General features: G+C 38.8%; 1 protein-coding gene across 1 annotated transcript; it reads left to right on the forward strand.

Moving 5' to 3' along the window:
- The first annotated feature begins 125 nt into the window (after positions 1-125).
- FAM210A (family with sequence similarity 210 member A) lies at positions 126-21,584 on the forward strand. Its single transcript, XM_063130517.1, has 5 exons — positions 126-244; positions 3,375-3,561; positions 8,876-9,371; positions 13,423-13,534; positions 18,254-21,584. Exons 3-5 carry the CDS (start codon positions 8,887-8,889, stop codon positions 18,551-18,553), a joined length of 897 nt encoding a protein of 298 aa, XP_062986587.1. The 5' UTR covers positions 126-244; positions 3,375-3,561; positions 8,876-8,886; the 3' UTR covers positions 18,554-21,584.
- Positions 21,585-22,287: the final 703 nt, after the last annotated feature.

Here is a 22,287-nt window from a genome sequence, read left to right on the forward strand (position 1 = left end):
GCGCGATTTCTTTTCCAAGACCTGGTAAGAAATGCGGCCGGCCGGGAAGCGGAAGGACTACAAGTCCCAGAGGAACCTTGGGCGAGCATGCGCACGGCCTAGGCTTCTGCTCAGGTGGGCGGAGAGGCTGGGACAGCAAATGGCACGCGGCTCGTGTGAGGGTGAGTGGAGGGAAGGCGAGAGGTGGGCCTAGAGCGCCCCGTTGCTGACCTGCGCCTGAGAGGAATGCTGCTTTCTTCCAAAGGTAGAGTTGTTGTTGTTGTTATTGCTACCATACAGAGGAGAGGATTGCTTCTCCTCCCTTGTTTACCGCGCTTTAACACTTCCCGTGCCTCGGCCCAGTGTCCATTGTGGAGTGGGGAGCTGAGCGTCCTTCCCAAAAGCCCTGAAGCGTCTCTGTGCGGGAAAGCCCAGGGGAGGTGATGCTGCTCAGCCGGCTGCGCCCAGTGTCGCCTCACCCACTGGGTGCAATGAGAGCGCTTCAGACAGGTAGCCCGTAACAGACTTGACATTTAAATTACTTTTTAAAAAAAAGTTGGGGGCTTTGCTCCACGGAAGGGTCGCAATAATCATCGCCCCTAAGATTGCAGGAGCTGTAGAAAAGAAACCTTTGGTTCATCTCAAGCAGGAGTCCCCTTGCCACACACGTCACGTGTGAAAGGCTTGCCTTGACACGTGTTCCCGAAGTACATTCTCTCAGGAATTGAGGACTCTGGAAATTGCTCCCTTTTTAGAGCCCTTGTGCTCTATCTCCCTCTCCCCGAGGTTAGTTTGTGTAAGTCCCTGTTCCAAGGATCAGGCGTGGCTTGGACAAGAGTTTTTCCTCTGTGGTGGCTTACGTAATAGGGAGCGCAGTATTTCCACTCTGCCTCTTCAGACATGCTTGATGCACATAAGTTATTGGCACTAAGGAAAAAACAAAACAGACTCCAAGAAATGAGCAAACTTTTGATTTGCATCAGAACTCTTTTTCTGACCAGAAGTTAAGCAAAAACCACGAAGTGACATACAAAGGGTGGGGGTTAGGGTTCTGCACACTTTCTAGGGAATAAGCACCGGCGAATGATATACTCGCAAATAAAGGTGCATAGACTCAGACTCATGGCATTCCGTTTATTTCCCTTTAGAAATAAACCTCTCATTGCAGCACTTCGTATGTTATTGGTTATCCATTTCATCTGACACTTAATATTATCTTAGCTGCTGTTCTGGGCGTTTCACGAATGAATGTTTACTTGTAGCGAATTATTTCCAGATGCTTGAGGTAATTGTTCTTGTTAGTGTGGACTGGAAAAAAGAAATGCCATATTAACCATCTATATTTGTCAGCTTCTTGCTCTGCCAACTGATGTCACCAGACGACTGACCTTGACTGTGTAAAACTTGAAATATAAACTGCAGAAGAGCTAAACAGCTGCAGAGATTGCCTTGCCACTGACAGTCAAAAATGATCCTTGGTTAGGCTTGTTTTTCTACCTGCTGAACACAAGAAGATATTAAAGGGAGTGGGGAACCTTCAGCCCACGAGGTCTCTCCAGCCAGCCTGCAGAAGCCTTCACTAAGCCCCCACCTCCTTCTCAAAGCCCCCTGCCCCTCAGAAAAGGACAAGAGCAGCTAGCTCCATTTGGAGACACCATCTTTATGTGCCTTGTGCACCTTGAAATGGTGGTTTCTAAGGGAAAGGCAACAGGACATAGAACCATCTCCAGGAACTTCCCCCTCAACCCACCAGGAGCACCTTGAAGTGGTGGTTCCTGAAGGAGCAGGAGGGAGCTGATCTGGTGTCTGTGGGTGATGGGGTGTAGCTGTATGGAGGGTGGCCCTGAACCTTGTTGGCAAAAGAAAGAAAGAAAGAAAGAAAGAAGAGTTATACAACTTGGCTTGGTTCTTTAAAATGACAAGCATACATGTGTTATGATAATTGACTTACTGGCTGTGAGGTGTCTATCCTGCCACACAGTTTTAGGAATCACTACACTATAAAATGCATCAGAACAAAATTAAGAGAATAAAACACAAAGTTTAAAGTAATAATAATAATAATAATAATAATAATAATAATAATAATAATATAAACGTATTTTAAAACTGATTGAAATTTACCCCGTGTCATCAACCTGGCCATTAAAAGTTCAGATAAGGAAGTCTTATAACAGCTTTCCACATTTAGTAGAGCAGACATGGAGAGCAGTGTGGTATTCCTGCCTTTATCCCAGTAGAATTTTGTTAGGATGTCAGTCTAAGCAGGAACTACCTTCTCTTACACACTCTAGATTTTGTTGCCACCAGGAACTTTTAAAGCTCAGGCCCAGCCCTTTACTCAGTCCTCTATCTGCAAGGACACACATACTTTACTTTATAACCTTGTACTGTTCACTTTATTACCACATGTAGCCAAGAGCAGAAGGTGTAGGATTTAAGAAGCTTTATTAATTACATTAATTAATTGTTAAATAATAAACAGGTCTATCAATGGCTCATATCAATATATGTTGTTCCATATACAATACTCAAAAATCACTCTCTCAATTACTACACACAGACTTTCTCTCACAGTCCTCAGTCCTAACTGATCTAAACACTCTCACAACAAATCCCTATCTTATCTCATCCCTGCCTCCCACAGGCACAGCACCCAGTTTATATAGCACACATACACTTCACCCCCTCCTCACTCTTTCAGCCAATCAACTCACACCTGAAAATCCACCATTCTCACCCTAGAGATACTTACCAAATCATAGAGATATAACAAGAATACACAGCTATAAGCATAAACTCAGTATGGGCAGATGCGTAACATCACAAATTACATGACCTGTAATTTGGACCTGGCATGCACATGGCACAATTAAGAAAGTATTTTCAGATGATATTAAGGAAGAATACTGTCTTCAAGGTTTGTAGACTGTTTAGACCATGCTAGAAATGTTATGAATCCTGGCCCTCAACACTATGAATACATTATATACCATTTAGGTGTTGGATGTCTTCAGTAAAGCAAATTGTCTTGTGAGATAACCACCACCCCATCTCCATCACATTCTTAATGGTTAGCTGGTGCTGTTCTATGCCAATTATCTGCAACCAAGGCTGTAGCTAGACCTAAGGTTTATCCCAGGATCATCCCGGGTTCATCCCTGCCTGAGCGCTGGATGCCCTGTGTGGCACTTATATGAACAGGTTTGACTCCAGGACAATCCTGGGATAAACCTTAGGTCTAGCTATGGGAAAGACCTAAGTGGGAAATACTTTACCTAATTAGATCTCTTAATGCAAGCTAGGCCACTTCACTATCATCATAATGCTTAGCTCAATAATTTGTTGCTTTATTGATGTTTGCTTGCAAATTTTGTTTTCTAACTTTTATGTAGGTTTTGCTCTATCTGGAATCCAAAGAATCTTTAGATTGAAAGAATGGTCTGGTCTAGGGTGTTTATGACCTTCCCTGGTACAGCAGAAATACGACGACTTGATCATGAGCACGGTCCAGCAGCATAATAAATCTTTAATCACACTGTCTTTGTGACAAGCTTTCAGTTCCAGGAGTGTTGTAAATAGGTAAGCAATACCTTTCCCTAAAAACTAATATTGATCTCTTTGCATACAACTGCCAAAGTGTTGCTATGCCGTTGTCATTGAGTGAAATCATACCATCACATGTTGCCAATGACATGTTATTGTTCAAGAGTTAAAAATTATTATTATTATTATTTATTTATTTATATAGCACCATCAATGTACATGGTGCTGTACAGAGTAAAACAGTAAATAGCAAGACCCTGCCGCATAGGCTTACAATCTACTCTCTCTGCCAACTGACCACACATGTGTGTCACTTGTAGTGCTTTCCCTCATAGTTAAACATGTCTTACTGTAGTTTCCACAAGCTTATGGAACATTCTGTATACTCAGTTTCCAACTCGAAACAGTATGGTGTAATGGTTAGGGTGTTGGAAACAGAGCTGAGAGATCCGAGTTTTTGGCCTCATTCAGACATGAAGCTCACTGGGTGACTTTGGGCCAGTCTCCGACTCTCAACTCACCTGCCTCACAAAGTTGTTTATGATTCCTTGTATTGACATTCTATGAATAGCCTTGGTTATAACATAAGCTTTATAAGAGCAAGAGGAGAAGATATACATTAAAATGTTATCCTATGGTGTAATTGATTGCTTTACTTCAATAGTAGTATAAGATTTTAATCACAGTTTTTTAGGGTTTGTGAACATACCACAATTTTCTAAATGTTGTGAGTGTAGTATGATTCAAAATTCATAAGTCTGCAGAACAAATTCAGTCCAATTTTCAGAACACTGGGCAAAAATCACATCGTGTCAACACCCACCCACCCAGCAGCCTTCCAGTTTATAGAAAAAAATATTGTCCTTTCCTGTGAGTTACTTGAGAGGAAAACCTAAAAACTCAGTTTTGATTTAACCTAGTGGTGGTTCTCTGTATGTACATGCGTGCACACACACACGCACACTACAATCTGATACCTTATTTATTTTTAAAAGATTTATATTTAACTTGAACAAATTTTTTAGGACAGGTAATAAAGTACCTGCAAAACTAAAAGCTGCTGTCATTGGCACTTCCATTTGTCTCTACTTACTTAGGTTCCAAACAGGCTGGAACAAGTGGAATAGTAGGGTAGAGGTACTAACAGCACAGTTTTAATGTACCCTTACTGGTTAATTAGGATAAATGCACTACACTAGTTGTAATGTTAGGAATATACAATAGAGGGCAGAGCATAACTTCAAATGGGTCTGTCTAGGTCTCCAAACTTAAAATTTGCAGAACACTAATCATAAGGAGGTAAGAGGGAACAGTACTACAGAACAAGTCTTTTTTTTTTTTTTTCTTTTTTTTTTTTTTTTTTTTTTTTTTTTAATTTTATTTTATTATTAAAACAACAAACACAAATCAAAATCACTTAATACAAGATATTATCATACCTTACTATCATATATTCAATATTAACCTATTAAGCATAATATAATAAACATAACAGTGCTCCCCCCACCTCGGGATCTCATTCTTGTTTCCAAAAACTCATAGTTTCATCTGTTGGTGGAACCCCCCTTCCTTTAAAAAATACAAACTCCAGGAACTTTTTCCATATACTCTCAAAATCATTCGTTTTTACTATGCCTCTTTGCATTTTTATATTACATGTCAATTTATCATTTATAGCAATGTCCCACACTTCTTTATACCATTCTTCAATACAATAATCTCCTGTAATTTTCCAATTCCTAGTTACTATCAACCTCGCAGCTGTCAGTAGGTTCGTTATCAATTCTTTCATTTCTTTATTACATTTAGGATCATCATGCAGTGAGAGTAATGCAATCCTTGGTGTAACTTCTACTTTAAATCCCACAATCTGTTCAATCTCATAAAACACCATCTTCCATAACTTTTGCACATGTATACAATCCCACCACATATGTAAATACGTTCCCTTTTCTCCACAACCCCTCCAACAATCTGCTGAAAGCTGTTTATTAATCTTATTTAATCTAACCGGAGTTAAGTACCACCTCCATACAAGTTTATAATAATTCTCCTTTATTCTTACTGACATATTTCTCAACACTCTCTGTCTCCATAGTCCATCCCACCTCTGTTGTCCTATTTGTATCTTCAGATCAGTCTCCCAAACCATTTTCCCAGCACTATCCAGCCCTCCTTTCTCAATTAATATATTATATATTTGACTCACTAACCCCTTTATCCCTATGTTTTGTCCCTTATCTATTTCTTTTTGTTCAATTAATTCCTCAAATTTCGTCCTCTCTTTACATTCTCCATTTTCTCTTATCCAATTTTTAGTCCATTGTTCTAATTGAAAATAATTTAACCACGTTAATTCCAAATCTCTCAAAACTTCTTCCAACCTCTCTCTTGTATTCATCCCCCTTAACCACTCTCCTAATTTCATTTTATTTCTTTCTTTTAAAACTTTGCTTAACCTCATCTTTAAATTTTCAGGAAATTTCTTTAACATTATCACCGGTGTTAAGGGGGAATTACTTGAAAACAATTCCTTTTTATAATTATCCCAAAGTTCCCAATGGAACTTCAGAAATTGGTTATCCAAATCATTAAGCCATTTACCCTTCCCTTTTTGCTTAAAAAACACATTTTGCAATTTCAACTCAATATTCCCTAGCGTATTTTCCTCCATCCATTTCAAATCCCCTACCCCTATAATTGCTTCAACAACATGTCTTAACCTATTAGCTAGATAGTAGTACTCAAGGTTTGGGAGACCCAGTCCGCCTCTCTTTTGGCTTAAATACCATTTACTTTTATTAATCCTTGATCTCTTCCCTTCATTGCAGTAATTATTTATAAGATTCTGCCATCTTTTTAATTCTATCACTGAAATTCTTATCGGTAACATTCTAAAGAAAAAATTAATCTTAGGTAAAATTTTCATCTTTATTAAAGCTATTCTTCCAAACCAGGAAAGATTCAGTTTCTTATACCTCTTTAACTCTTCCTCCAATTCTTTTTTCAATCCATTTAAATTCTCACTTCCCAAATCTTCTAAATTTTTTGTAATCTTAACACCCAAATATTTAATTTTCTCTTTGCTTTTCAAAACTGAAGCCTTCCCTTCCCACTCCCTTTCTTCCTTTTTAGTATAGTTGAATAACATCAAATCCGATTTTGCCCAGTTTATCCTTAACCCCGTAACTTCCTCAAAATCATTCAACTACTACAGAACAAGTCTTAAGCCAAAAATACGTAATTAATTTGGGTTTCTTTAACACCACATGCATGTATGCATATACAAATCACTCATGAAAATTGGACCTCCCAGAATGCTTCATGAAGTCCAAGAAGCTGTAGTTGGGGGAAATAATTTTGAAATCTGTTTCATAGTGGTGCATATGTACCATATGTATGTATGAGTGTATATAGGTAATGAACATCAGAAAGAATGGTGATTACGATCCCAAAAATTAAAGGTGTTGCTAGTTACTTACATGTACAAGAAATCAAATCTGCAATCCAGACCTGGAATGATTGGTGGTTGGGATTGGCTTTAGGCTATGCTTGCAAATTAAACAGGTGTTTGGGATTAGTTAAAATTGCTGGCATGCAATCAGAAGCATCCATTGTTCCTCCCTGGTTCTCTTTAGTCATTCTATTCTTAACATGAAAGCACGGGCAAAGCCAAGCAAGGCTGCCACTGCAGCTCATTGCTCTGAAACTTCTGAGCCAGAAGGCAAAGCTTGAAGGAGCAGCATGCAGTGCTATTAAAACCTAGCCCTTCTCCCTGTATTCCTGTGAAAGATGGGGATGGGGGAGAGAGGTTAGAGCCCAGGTGAGTGGATGAGGTTGGCCAATCACCCCCTACAAAGTTACTTTTCAGTTTTGTATTCTCGGAGACCTGCCCCTCTCCCTACTCTTCTCCACTTGGAGATTTGGATCCAAGTATCCTTTTAAAGCAATGCACTGCTTTAATAACCCCTACACAGACTTTTATTTATTTATTACATTTTTATACCGCCCAATAGCCAAAGCTCTCTGGGCGGTTCACAAAAACAACAGAATTGATTTATTCACCCTGCTCTTATCAAGATGAGAAGGACCCAATTGTTTTCTAAAATGTATAAGGAATTAAGGTGCCAAAATAAAAAGTCTCTGTTCACCTGTTGTCTACTAATGAAGTGAGACAGTCTAATTACTAACTGTATTTCCTTGAATCTTCGGCAGGGTTCCATAAACCTACTTGCCTCCTCACCAGCAGCAAGCACCCCTGTGCTTCCACCCATAGCCATGCTTAGTACCTCTCCTTTCATCTGGAGAGATAAAGTGCTTGTCTTCTGCAAGTTTGGCTTTTTTCAAAAAGTACCAGCTTCCTGCCAAAAAAAAAAAAAAATCTAATAGGGAGAAAAAACATCTCGCCTTCTCTGTGGCAGAAAGGAGAAGTGCCCCCCCCCTTCCTGTTCAGTTTTAGCAGGAAGCAGCAGTGAGGTGCTGGTGGCAATGTCTCCTAAAGCCCAGCTCTTAGAATGGAGAGAAAACAAGAAGTGGCTTCTATCTCATAAGTTAAGCTTTACAGGTGGCACCAACCATTCCTTGCTGAAGTTTCTTGCAAAAACTCAGAGGAAGAGGAAGAAACAGAGGAACAAAGAAGTAGTTCCTTTCTCTGCCCATTTGTTTTCTGCAACAGCAAGGCATGGCTGGTGATTTCTGCTAAAGCCAAATTTGTAGGAGGGAAAAAACATCTCATTTTTCTTTCCTTTTTTCTCTCTTCTATTTGGTTTTTGTAGATAAAAGCCCATTAGAAGAACAAACACCTGTTCCCTAAGTTCTCTGCCTATGTCTCATGACAGGGCAGGTTCATTGTGACCATAAATAATAGATTTGGCTAATAAACCAAACTTAAGATTTGCAGAACACTACGCATTGGGAATTTGTACTAATATTAATCCCCCTTTTTAATTACAGATTGTACCAACATGCTAGAATAATAAAAACTTTAGAGCTCACCAGGTGACCCCAACTTCTTATATGTCTGTGCGTTTCTACACGTCTGAGTATGAATTTATTAGACTTGACTATTTATACTTTCCTAAGCATGAATATTTGAAGTATGTATGGAGTACTAATACTACATATTATTGCCTGTGTTCAGAAGAGAAGTTTTCATGTTTTTCTGTATTTCATTATAGTATTGCTGTTTCCTAATTAGGAAAGAATTCTTATTGCTAATATGTTTCCAACTTTGGAAAAAGTGGCTTTAAGAAGCTTTGTTTTTAAAGTGTGTTTACTATTATCTTGCAATCATGGTATCTGGAACAATATTTTACTTAATCTGAATAGTTTACTTGTTAACATTTTTTAGGGGCTGTGTACATGAGTATCTTCAATATGCTATTGCCATCAATCAGAATGCAGAGACCATTTCAGCTGGCATACAGGACATGCATGATACTGGATCGTACCTGTATCTTTCCATACTTAAAAGGACAACCCTCCTTGCTTAATACTAGACAGAAAATGGGTTCTCTGGCTCTGAGCTTCCAACATCAGTGTCTACATGCATCTGCTGCTGTTAGTGTTTCCAAGGAACGGGAGTTCTTGGGCAAGGCATCATCCCAACCAGAAGACCCTCACAATAAAAGACCAAAGAAAGAGATTCCTATCACACCAGTGGGTAACACAGACCAGAAAGCCCATCAAGAACAAAATCCTCTAGAGCTTGATCCCTTACAAGACAAATCAATTAGTCTCGTGCAGAGATTCAAGAAAACTTTTAAACAGTATGGCAAGGTTCTGATTCCAGTGCATCTTTTGACTTCCAGCATATGGTTTGGAGTCTTTTACTATGCAGCTTTAAAGTAAGTGGTGAATTCACAGACATTGTATTATAAGTTACAATCAAACCTTAACAAGAACATTTCTGCAGTATGTTTCTTGCTACATATTAAGAGATGCAAATTTCCATTACAGGTATCACTTACTATAATCCCAAGTCATAAAAGTATTCCAAGTAGCAATCAAGAATTCCCTCCATGTGTGCATCTGTGTTCTTGTATCAGTATTCCCTGTACTGAAAATGTACAACTTTTATTCTTTGACCGTGTCCAAATGACACGCTAAGCCATGGTTAGTCCATTAACTCTTTTATAGCAAATTGCTAGTGAGCATGTTTAAACCATGGTTATGTAGATACCATGGTTAGAAATGGTTCACATGACACACTAAGCCATAATGTTGAGCTCAAAATGCTTAACCACTGTGTCTTAGCGTGTCAGCTGAACAGTGTCTTCCTTTCATAATGATGGGATTATGGGAAAAGTCCACTTGATGCAATCTCAGTTTGAGATGCCAAGATTATGTCCTCTTCTCAAAGTCCACATCATCTGTTCATGTGAAGTTGTGAGATGCTTCTCTTGCTGTTCTTCTCAAGCAGCCTACAGCTGTTTATGCATGTTATAGTTTTTATTATGAAAATACCACTTCATCTTCTAACTGCACCCTTTTAATATTTGGATTAGATGTTATTGTCAGGCACTGCTAGAGGAAATAAAGATGTGAGGAGAGGACACGGCCCTTCAGAGGTCTTCACCTCAGAACAATGAAACTGCTAACTGTGGGTTAACTAACATTCTCACTGAAGGCGATACATTTTACCTGAACAAGTTGAATTAGCGCAGGGTACTTATTAAGGCCTCTGTGGTCTTAAAGAAGTACTACTATTTTTTCCTGTTGAAATAAACGATTTTTCCAAGTGATAAGGCAATGAAAATAAGACAGTTGATAAGTTTCAAAGTATGAAAAACTGACCAGTATACATTCAAGTTTTTCCATAAATCAGAGAGATCTCTAAGTGGTTGAATGCAAAAAATATTGACATAAGAAAGGAAATTTCAGTTTCAATCTGGTTATGCAATGCAATTGTTTGTAAGAGCATTTCCATTTATAGTACTTTCTCTATTTTAATTTCTATTTCAGTGCTAGATTATATATGGCTGTCTACTTAATTTTGCTCAGTGTTCATGTTGCACAATTTGAGAGTTCCTTGTGAATGTTTCCATTTTAATCCAAAGATTTCAACCTTAGGAACATATAGAAATGGAACCTGTGTTCTCTTGCCTAATCTCTCTGCTACTGAAAAGTAAAGCAAATGCTTTATAATAAGAACTAGATTTAAAATGAAACTTTTCTGTTTCTAGCTCTCTCTGTACATCTTCACAATCTGTGTTCTGCTTCAGGTAATGTTTTAGAATCACTAAGGGCGTAATTGTACGCATGTTTATACAGAAAAAAAGTTCTACAACTCCTAGCATTCCCCAGCCAGCAATGCTGGAAGATGCTGGTAGTTGTAGGACTTTTTTGTCTAAGCATGCATAGGATTGCACCCTAAATGTGTTTTTAAAGGTTCTGTGCAGCGTTAATTCCATTATCTGCAGTCCTATACCTATCTACGAAGGAGGAAGCCCAATAGAAGTCAAGAAGGGTTATTTCTGAGTATACATATAAATGATACTATCACAAAGAACTTTCTCAAAGCAATATACTAAATAGTTTTATGTTTAAAATTTTAATCTTGTATGAGAATGTAAATGGTGGTGCTAAATCTTAGGGGTTTCACTTCCCAATTTAGTTATTTAGAATAATTTGCATATGCATCAAGTTGCATGATCAAGAATCATTATCTAGCATGGAAGTCAGAACATTGATCTAACAAACTTATTTCTAGTTCAGTATGTCAGTGGCATAATGAGAGTTAATGAGTATGGTATCTAAGAAAAACTAGTTAACCTTTACTCAGTTTGAAATACCTGGAGATGGACATTTATTTAGATCTAACTAAAGCTAAATATTAATTACCTTGGGACCTTTATTACTCGGAAGGGATAAATTTAGAATGACATTTGAATCCATAGCTCTTAGAAAGGGCACTTAATGCCAGCTGGTTAGAGTAACTAAAACAAACACTTAAGTTATAATACCTTCTGATGTCAAAGGCTCATACTTCCAGCCACAAATTATCATTGTCCCATGTCTTCTGTTATGTAACACATAATCAAAAATAATATTTCACTTAAATCTGACAAACATTAAACTCTTGCAAGAGTCAGTAAGTGACACAACTAATTGTTTATTCAATCATTCATCACTTGTCAAGGTACACCACAGTGTGTTTTTATCATAACAGTTTATGGCTATGGTAAAGCAGGGTCGAAGCTCACCCCTTTACTTCAGGGGTGGGGAACCTCAGGCCCATGGGCCAAATCTGGCCTCCCCGAAGTCTCAATTCAGCCCTCTGGGATTTCCCAAATGATCCTAACACTTCCCCCTGGCCCCACTCCCTTTCCTTGAACCACCAACTGTTTGGTGGTTTCCTAGGTTTTGTGCAGGTTTTCCCCATTCTAAAAGAAGGAAATGCCTTCATAAGGATTACTTATGGCAGCAAGAGCTTTAATCTGCAATATGGGGGTGGGGTATATGTTTTGTATTTTGACCCTACTCTCCAAGAGAATGAGTCCTACAAGAGCTATGAAATTTAATTTGGCTCTCAGGCTGAAAGATGTACCTTATCCTAGCTCTACTTCATTTATGGGCAAAGAACTACATTTCCCAAACAAAAATGTGCCTGGATTTTTTTTTCTTGAAAAACAAAAATCTGCCAGTCAAAAGTGATGGATTTTTTCCAGATACATATAAAAGATAAACTTGATGAATTGCCAGAGATAAATTCAATATGCAGCCTTTCTTGGAAGGACCTAAATTTTCCCTAAGGTACATGAATTCACCTCTGGCCTATTTGGTCATATGAAGCTGTCTTATGCAAGTTGGCCTGTCTAGTTCAGTCTTGTCTTACCTGGCAACAGCCCTCAATGTTTGAAGCTGATGTCCTGAGATCCTTATTTATCTATTTCATTTTTATACTGCCCAATAGCTGAAGCTCTCTGGGCAGTTCACAAAAAATTTAATTTTAATTTTATTTATTTATTTATTATTACATTTTTATACCACCCAACAGCCGAAGCTCTCTGGGCAGTTCACAAAAATTAAAACCATGAAGAACATAATGAAACAACCAACAATCTAAAAACACAAATACAAAATACAGTATAAAAAGCACAACCGGGATAAAGCCATGCAGAAGTTGATATAAGATTAAAATACAGAATTAAAACAGTAAAATTTAAATGTAAGTTAAAATTAGTTGTTAAAATACTGAGAGAATAAAAAGGTCTTCAGCTGGCGATGAAAGGAATACAGTGTAGGCACCAGGCGGACCTCTCTGGGGAGCTCATTCCACAGCCGGGGTGCCACAGCGGAGAAAGCCATTCAAAGTATAAAACCATTCAAAGTTTAAAACAAACAGTACAAAAGCATGATATAAAATACAATATAAAAGCACAACCAGGATAAAATCAGATCCTTGTAATTAGAGATACCACAGATTAAACCTAGGACTTCCTGTATTCAAAACACATTATTTGCCATTGAGCCATAGACCTTCTTTATCTTAATTTCTTTCCTCCATCATCTTGGTTGTGAGTTAACATAGTAAAGAAAAGATAGCAAACAGTGAAACAGCTTCAGAAGCATCAGAATAGTTTCGGGCATAATCCTTCTCATGTTTAGACAGGAAAAAAAATGCTACAACTCCCAGCATTTCTCCAGACGATCATGCTGGCTGGGGCATGCTGGGAATTATAGGACTTTTTTTCTGTCTAAACATGCATTGGATTGTGCTCTTAATGTATTGACATAGTTTGACACTTCCATCCGCATCATTAAATTCTTACTCTGTTAGTACAAGAAAAGCGTGATTGATTGTATTGTGGATTTATGCTTGGTAATCACACCAAAATAAATGTTTATATGGATGTTAACTTTTTTTCCCCATTTTAATCTGTCTCTCTTTCACAGAGGAGTAAATGTGGTTCCTTTCCTTGAATTCATAGGATTGCCAGAAAGCATTGTAAATATTCTAAAGCATTCTCAGAGTGGAAATGCATTAACTGCATATGCCATGTATAAGGTAAGTAATTGCATAGATTTCTGAACTTTATAAGAAAATTTGAGAGAATACAAGGTAATGAAGTGGCCACAAATCAGCCCTGTAGTCTGTGTTATGACTGGTAGTTTGGAATTTTACATTAAAATTTACAGAGTAAATAAACTTACTCAGAGAATAGATAAATAATACTGCAGTTAATAAGAAAACAGATCCTAGCCTAGAATGTTGGCAAAAGAGGAGGAACAATGGGAAAGAGATATAATTTAAAGAACATGGAGGTTGGGGGAATGAACATATGCAGACAGGTAAAAGTAATACTGTTCTTGGGAAGTTAAAGATAACAGACAAAATGATAGTTAATGTTAGGGTAATAATCAACTCAACAGTTGTTTATTTACTCCCCACACAACATGATGATAATCAACCATAGTGTGGATTAGGATCAGCCTTGAGTTGACTATGAGTCGATGCTGAGTTGACTTATTCATCCCTTTCTCCCCCCATTAGTCCTCCAGCTACTATCCCATCAGGCATTGCTGCCAAAAATCTATCCTACCAGCTGGACTAGAGTGGCAGCAACTGCATTGACTATTCTTGCCTTGCAACTCTGAGGCTAACAAAATAACCAACGGTGCCCTCCACCCTACACAATAACCAATGGTGGTTCAGATGGCCAACTCTGCACAGCATTAGTTTGCATTGGTTATTTTGGCCAAATAATCAAGCATTGGTTAAAAAATTCCCCCCACCCAACACAATTGCCCATAGCAGGTTAAATAACCAATGGTGGTTTAAGTAGTTGGTTATCGTGTTGTCTGAATCCAGTCTAAAACTAGAGAAGAGACTGTTCTTAAAAATAGGGCACACAAGTAAGGCCATTGCTAGACAAGGGTTTAGCCTGGGCTGATACCCGGGCTCACCCCTGTGCGTCCAGATAACACACAGGGGATCCCGGGGTCAGCCCGGGCTAAACCCTCCCTTGACCCAGGATAACCGGATCCACTTGTGGCCCGGTATTTCCTCAGGCTGCAGAAGGTCTAGCCGGTTCTGTGGGCTTTTCCTGGCTACACGGCTTACTCGCGCTGTGCCCATCGGGCTGGGGGGAATCACAGGGGGGAGAGGGGGACCGGGGGGAAAGAGCAGACCTGGCGGGAGAGGTCAAGGAGATCGGGGTGGGGGGAGAAGAAATTCTTTTAAAAATAAAAACCTACTTACCTTTCCTGGCTCCTGTGCTGCTGCTGCTTTAAAGCAAAACAAAAAAGGCAGCCGCGACGGCTCTCCTCCAGAGCTCGTCGCGGCTCAAGTGTGCATAAGGGCGAGATCTCGCGTTAGTCATAACGCGAGTTCTCCCCTCCTCTCCCCCCAGATTTTCAAATTGGTCTAGCAAGGCCCTAAGAATCTCTTTAAGACCACCAGACCATTGTTCCATATTTTTGCTGTGCTTTCTTGTTTTCTGTCTCCTTGCTAGAAAGGAAGAAAACCTCTCAAAACAGCAAAGCTGTTTTGATGCCTTTCTTCAATACTTGTGGGGATGCATACACACAACTATCTATCTCTTTCTTCATCTGAGAGCCTTCACTCACCATCAGTATCCACAGCACCAGCAGAGAAGCTGTGCATAGTATTTCTCTTCTTCCTAGATTTAGATTATGTAGTACTAAGATTTGGAAGTTACTGCCATTAGCTCCACACCATGGAAACACAATGCAGTGCTAATGATATTGATTTCTCCTGAATTATTATATTTTATTTTATTTTTAAAAAAAACTAGTTCAGTTATGTAGAGGAGAGCCTGTGAACTTATCAAACATCTGCTTCATCATCAGTGAACTATTGAGTGCTGGATGCTATCTCTGTTTCTTATCTCTGCAATGGGAATGATGATGATGATGATTGATGGAGATTCCACAAGCGTCTTCCGAGGATGAGCAACCAGTAGTGTAGTGGAGCCAGGGCTTGTAGGAACACAGTGCCAGCACTTCTTTATTAGCAGGGAAGCTGATGTCATCTGGCTGTTTCCCCAGAACTAACTATTCCCTCTGAGCATAGCTGGAATCTCCAGAGTAGCTGGTGGGAAATGAACTTTCCCAGCAACAATATTTTCTTCCTTGTTGTAAAGTATTTTGGGATGGCTTGGTCTTAAATGGGCAATTAAGACCCATTAGCTTTACGAAAGACTTGCTCCTGACAGAGATGAAAGTGCTAAAATTAGTATATTGATATGGATCGATAGAGCTGCTTGCAATTTTGGGCTCTCCTTGTGCGGGGGTGGCTAAGGGAATGTGATGATGAGCACGTGCACATCGGAATTGACCACTGTGAGCCAGGTGAAGTACTTAGTATAGAGAAAGCACTAGGTAACATGGCATCAATAGTAATATTTATGTAGTTACTCTCCCACTGTCATATTCATATATTTTAGATATTTCGCTTGTCTGTTCAAACAGAATCATTTGTGTTCTCAATTGCTAGGGAGACCATAATGGATGGTTTTATACTTACCTTCCTATTAAAAGCTTTACTTCTGTTGAAATGAATATGATCGAGTCCAGAAAGGAGGCCCAGGCTTCAAAATCCTTTCAAAGGTTCTTAAGCTCTATCAAACCTGAGATTTTAGGTTTTACTCTATTTTCTAATAAGCAACTTTAAAAAGGTGATATATTTAATGCAGCAATTGCCAGCTTTTTCAGCACTGAAGGACAAAACTGGAATTTAATGTTTACCTTCTTGACAAATATTTTTTTTATCCTTTTAATTTCTGTTCTATCAGTACTTTAAAGAGAACAGCTTTGTTTTGCCATATGAGTACAGAACAGGTTTCATTGACCCAGGTTGCACATAACAGCAGCAAATTGTGGGCTAATTAACTCAGGATTTGCTGTAGCACATGCCACTAGGACTTTTCAGAATCAACCTACAATCAGTTGATTCATGACAAGCAAACCTGGATGCTATGGGTTAATCATGGGTTAAACAATCCAGAGTTAACCTACAATGACCCGGTTCACAGGATCAAAATAGTAGTGCATGCCCAGTGGGATTTGAATATTCCCCCCCTTGCGGCTGTGGCTTGTTGTTCCGTGTGAACCCACGCAAGCGGTGGTTGTGTGAGGGTTAAACAATCCTCATATAATCCAAGAATAGGCCATTGGTGGTAAATATTCAAAATGGCCACTGGCATATGTCACAGTCCATCGTAGCATTAATAAGCCATGGGGGGTCTGTTCAATTGTGCAAATCAGCCCAGTTTGTTTGTTAACTGAGAGTTCTTCAACCGAGGATTAACCCATAGTTTCCAGGTTTGCTCATCATGAATCAACTTCTGATTTGTCTGATCAGAAATTGATTATGCAAAGCAAAAGTAACATACACCATTAACCCATGATTTGTCACTCTTATGTGTAAGCAGAACCATTGCTTTCTTGTTTAAATACAATTTGCTGTTTTCTGTCTTAATGCTTTTTATTTTCTTGGACATGCTTTTTTAATGTTGTACTTCTGGCTAGACTCTTATGAAGCTTTCTCAGCTTTGACTCTCTTGCCCAGTGCTGCAGTATTAAGTAAAGTGAGTGGATATTCTGATGCAAGAGGCAGAGAGCATTTATAGACAGATACAAACTGCTGAACCATCAGCCTTCATTGAAGTAGGAATTAGTACATGTCCTCCCACTTATTTTCTGATTATATGTCATTATGTGGAAATCAAAAACTGGGAACAAAGATTTGGGTGGGAGGAAAGAGTGAGCGAGCACACAGGGTACAACATTAAAAAGGACACTCAAAAGCACATAAAGGTCTTATTTAGCCCTTACAAAGATAAAGTTATCTTCTTGCTCTGAAAAAGTATTTTTTTAAAGTTATCACTTGTTCCTCAGAAGCTACTTTTCTATTGAATTTGCGTCACATCTCCATAGTACAACATCAGTGAGTAACTTTCAGTGGGTAGATTCCATTTTGTTCCATAAATGATGCTGCACAACTCTACTGTAGTAGATGTTTAAAGGACAGAACAGTAATTCGGACAAGTCATTATGGGCTACAGTGAACTTCTCCTTCCACACCCCCAAATTTTCTCCAGATAGTCCCTCCAACTCTCCAGAGGAGATTTGAGGAAGGGTAATCTGCTCCACTAATAGATGCCATTTGATTGGTGGACAGATACAATTGGATGTGGCCCTGTGACTTAGTAACCTTGTGTCATATCCTCTTGATGCTACCAACAGAGCTATGTGTAAGTTTATTGTCCTCCGGGCATAAGGATGCAGCCTATTTGAATAAGTTTACATTTTGTATGAATTACTGTATTTTCCTCAAACATCATGCAGTGTCATTTAAGGACAAGCTGGAATCCTGATATGGTCATGGTGTCCTACAAATACTACCACTTGTTCTTTTAGTGACTTATGGTCATACTTATTGAAGCTTGTTGAAAGCTGACAGAGCCCTGCACATGCCTTTCAAAAAAGTCTTCCAAAAAAGACGGATGATATTGAGAGGTTGTGTGGGGGGTTTTGCCTGAGTTAGGATGAATCCTTAGTTTTTATGGCACAAGTACTGCTGCAGCTAAAGCAGATTAACAGGCCTGTCAAGAACATTACTTTATAAACAGAAACCTTTTTTCTTGAGTTCTAAAGGCATTATTCAAGTCTTTTTTATTATTTTGCTGTTGAAACTAAACAGAATGTTGTTGCTGAGGTTACACATGTATACTTTCTTCCACCCCACCCCTTTACGGACCAGATTGCAACTCCAGCCAGATACACAGTGACTTTAGGAGGGACATCTATGACTGTGAAGTATCTTCGTAAGTATAGCTACATGTCTACACCACCTCCGGTGAAGGGATACATTCAGGACCGAATGGAAGAAACAAAAGAGCGACTGTCAGGGAAAATGGAAGAAACCAGAGAAATGATTAGTGGCAAAATGGAAGAAACAAAAGAAAAGCTAACTGGAAAAATGGAAGAAACAAAGGAGAGGATAACAGAAAAGATACAAGAAACCAAAGAAAAAGTTTCTTTTATAAAAAAGAAAGAGTAGGAAAATAAGGAGGTGGGATGGCAAAGCCTATGCATCCTAAAGCCTTTAGAAAATTTGGTCTGTGTATTCTTGCTACTTTTTGTTTGAGCTGTTTTGGCTGACTGGAAGATACCAGTAATCTAAAAATTAAAATAATAACATTTAAGGCTTACATCCATCTTCTGAAAATTATCACACTTAATTGGGTAGGATATAGTAAATACAAGAGCAACAACTTTCTTCATTGTTAACTCCCAGAAGGGTATTCTGTGGTTCTCCCTAGTTATGGTCATTAGTTGTGTCTGGATCTATATGGAGAAAGAAATCAGGTTGTCTACACATCTGATTGAACTGATTTCTCCATCTTTCACCACCCACCATCTTGGAAGCAAAGTGTTAGAATGGTTGGGTCATGCACACATTGTCTTGATGTTGAGGGGATGGTGTCAATATTTGTAAACCATTCACTCTTAATATTCTAGGAATATCACAAAACATATTCTATTCCATATTATTAAAGTTTGACTTAAAATAGTGTATGAGAGAGATGGACTAAAACAATACTGAACTTAATTGCATATTATAATGCAGAATAGGTATTGATTCTTCTATGATTAGGCTGAAATAAGTGATGAATTTCATGCCACTGAAAAGTTTTTTAAAAGGGAGAAAAAAATCATGGAATAGAAGTTTACATCTCCATTGCTGTGTTTAGAGGGAAGAATAAACACTGCTACCATATACACAGATGAATCCTAGAATATTTTCACTAGAGTCTAAATTTGAGCATTTCTGTACTGTAGATTAATCCCAGTCTTGTTCTGGTCAAAATCTACAGCTTGTGACGCCATCATTTTTGTTGTTTCTGTGACAGAAGCTCTGCCTGAACCACTACATGGCATTTCAGCTCTCCTTGGTTTTTTAAAAAAATCTAGGTTGGAAATGTAAAGGACCACTGAATCAGGGGGGGTAGGGAGAGAGACTCAAGCAACTCCTGGTGCACCCATGCAGCCTGTTGTACATATACCACTGCTTCTGCTGTTATTGAAGCAAATGTTTTTAATGTGATTTTGGGTGTGGGGGTTGCAACTGAAACAGCTTGCCCGTTTTACAATCCAGCTGGCTTAAAATTGTATGAAAAGGAATTTGTACTTGTCTATTTCTAGGCTTGCTTCTGTCATTCCTGTCAAGTTACAACAAAACGTCTGCCACTTATTAATGTCATAAAGACTCTTTCAGGAAAAGAGTAAAAAAGCTACTTTGAATTGATGAAGATCCAGGAGGCAACTGCAAGTCTAATGGCAGAACCTAATGCCCTGCCTACCTTTAGGGAAGCTGATTTAGAGAACTGTATTTTCTTCTTGGGTGAAGTCCAGTATAAGAAAGAAGCACTTACCCTTGAACCACACTTGTTTAAGAGTAGTTAATGCTTTTGAGAACTAAGCCTGAGAGTTACATACAGTATTATAGTAGAGTTGAACACTATCCTTCAATCCCCAGTTCAATGCCTGAAAGTGCCAGCGCAGACTCCCATATCGGATGAAGTAATTTAATCTTGAACCATGAATAAACTGCTGCCTCATTTACTCAGCACTCCTTCAATGTGATCACAGTGACCTTATCCAACATGTATGCACAGCCTTGCTCTTATTGAATCCATCTTCCAAGTGCTCACCATGGCAGTTTGACTTTTAATACTCTATGCTTTCTGTGGTCCTATCAGGCTCAGTGGCTGCTCTCCCTCTACATGTTTATCCTGGCATTTAAAATAGGCCTATAGCTGTTCAAAATACCTTAGTTCATAGGAGTGCTTACTCGTCCTCATCGAAGAGAAACTTTGTGGTTTGTACAATCCTGAGAGATGGTACCATGAATTTTACCATAAATCAGGTAAAGAGATATGGTAGAATAGTAATCTGTATCCACCTAGTATGAGGCTCTTTTAAGAGTGCTTCATTTGACAGGGATGGGCTGGATGGGTGAGTGAGGATTCAGTAGCCGTTCCCGTTTTTCATTGTATGAAACAACTTTCTTTTCTCACTCGTACCATTTTAGTTGACTAGAAAACATTGGGAGAAAATGGCTTTAGAGAATTGATGATATGCCATGAATATCTGCTTGCCATGTTGCTGGCAGCATGGCTTGTTTGAGAGGGCAGCAACCTTGAAATACCTGGCCTGTTGGGTTATTTGAGGATTGATGCCCACCCCAAGCAAGCCATACTTCCCAGGTTCAAACAAGCCATGCTAGCAAGGGTAATTAGGGAAAGTAGGGCTTATTTCCCGAACCAGCCCGTTGACTAGTTTAGCAGCCCAACTTTTAAGTCTGAATGCAAGGTGGATAGCTGCTCATTAATGAGGTGTTACTCGCCTAGCAGGCATCTGCTTAAAGAACTTGGTGGGCACAACAAAAGGATACAAAACAGGTAGCACAATGAAGTAAGAGACTTGGTTGGAAGTATAGTCCAAGCAAGCAGGCTTGGGCTTAAATTTATTTGTTTTTCCTAGAAGCGGTATGGTGAATAGTTATGCTGCAAGATGACAACTGCATGTTAACTTCACCCTAGTACAGAATGTATTTCTAAATTAACCAACAAAAGAATGGCACAGTGGGAAGTAGTGTGAGGATTTCAGCCTAGAAATAGACAATACTGAAATAACTTCCCCTTGCTTGCTTCTGCACTTTAAAACCATTTTCTAAAGAGTGTAGTCTGACAATGCCAGTATAATTAAAATGAAATAATTTCTCCTCCAGTATCTGGGTTTTGTTCTAGTAATAATGCCAGGAATTTAAAATGATAGTGGGAGGACATTGGATTGAAGTAAATGGAAGCAATATCTGCCCACTGCTGCTACACAACAGCCATTCATTTCAACGAGACTTTCCCAGGCTCACTACACCAGATACATTGAACAGAGATAGCAAAGCAGAATTTGGTGGAATATTCTGATTCAACCAATTAATTCCTTAATGAGTTGTCTTTTTCTTATATTCACTGCAGATGGCTCTTACTGGTATTAATATTGCAAAACATTAAACTACTCATGCCACATTCGTGTCTGTTAGTTCTCATTGTCACATTGGCTGAGGGGATTTATAAGTTTTAACTGCCTTTTACCTTTCTCCAGTCTACTGCAAAACCATGTTACTACATAAAATATGGGGTTATTGCCACTGGGCACAACTAAAAGCGGAAATAATATTGGGGGGGGGAACCACCTTTCATAATTGGTTTGTATTGTTACTGCTGAGATACTTTGAACTTGCAGACTTTTCCCAGAACATTGACATTTTTTTTTCCAGTTGGAGGGGACGGGGACGTGAAATGATTTTAATACCAAATTGCAACACAACCGTTATCCACTTGTTCCCTAGTAACTGGTTGACTATTATAAATGCTCCTTTGAACTATTTTTTCTTTAACACGCTAGTTATCTTTGTTCTTCTGGGGATGGGATTCAGGAGAAAATGAGGGCATCCTGTAAGACTTGTGATAGTGGGCTAAGTCCACTGGAGCTATGTGCAGTGCAAGCACCCTGATACAGTGACTCAAGTACTCTATATTGTTTACATATATAATTTTGGAGGGAAACCCTTCATGGCAAGAATCCAAACTTTCATACTTTCTTCCATTAAAGCATTCTGTTTTAGTATTGCAAAAGACTAAAAAATCAGTACATTCACCTCCAAATAATTTATATCAATTACCCACAAATGTCTCAAATAACAGAAAACTTAATATCTGTAAAAACAAT

Source organism: Elgaria multicarinata, chromosome 7, assembly GCF_023053635.1.
Source record: "Elgaria multicarinata webbii isolate HBS135686 ecotype San Diego chromosome 7, rElgMul1.1.pri, whole genome shotgun sequence".
NCBI lineage: Eukaryota > Metazoa > Chordata > Lepidosauria > Squamata > Anguidae > Elgaria > Elgaria multicarinata.

Excerpts from the sequence above, each read along its gene's own strand:
- FAM210A (XM_063130517.1), top strand. The coding sequence starts at position 8,887 with ATGAGTATCTTCAATATGCTATTGCCATCAATCAGAATGCAGAGACCA. Across the intron at positions 9,372-13,422 it reads TTTTACTATGCAGCTTTAAA|AGGAGTAAATGTGGTTCCTT; the intron begins GTAAGTGGTGAA and ends TCTCTTTCACAG. Across the intron at positions 13,535-18,253 it reads CTGCATATGCCATGTATAAG|ATTGCAACTCCAGCCAGATA; the intron begins GTAAGTAATTGC and ends TTTACGGACCAG.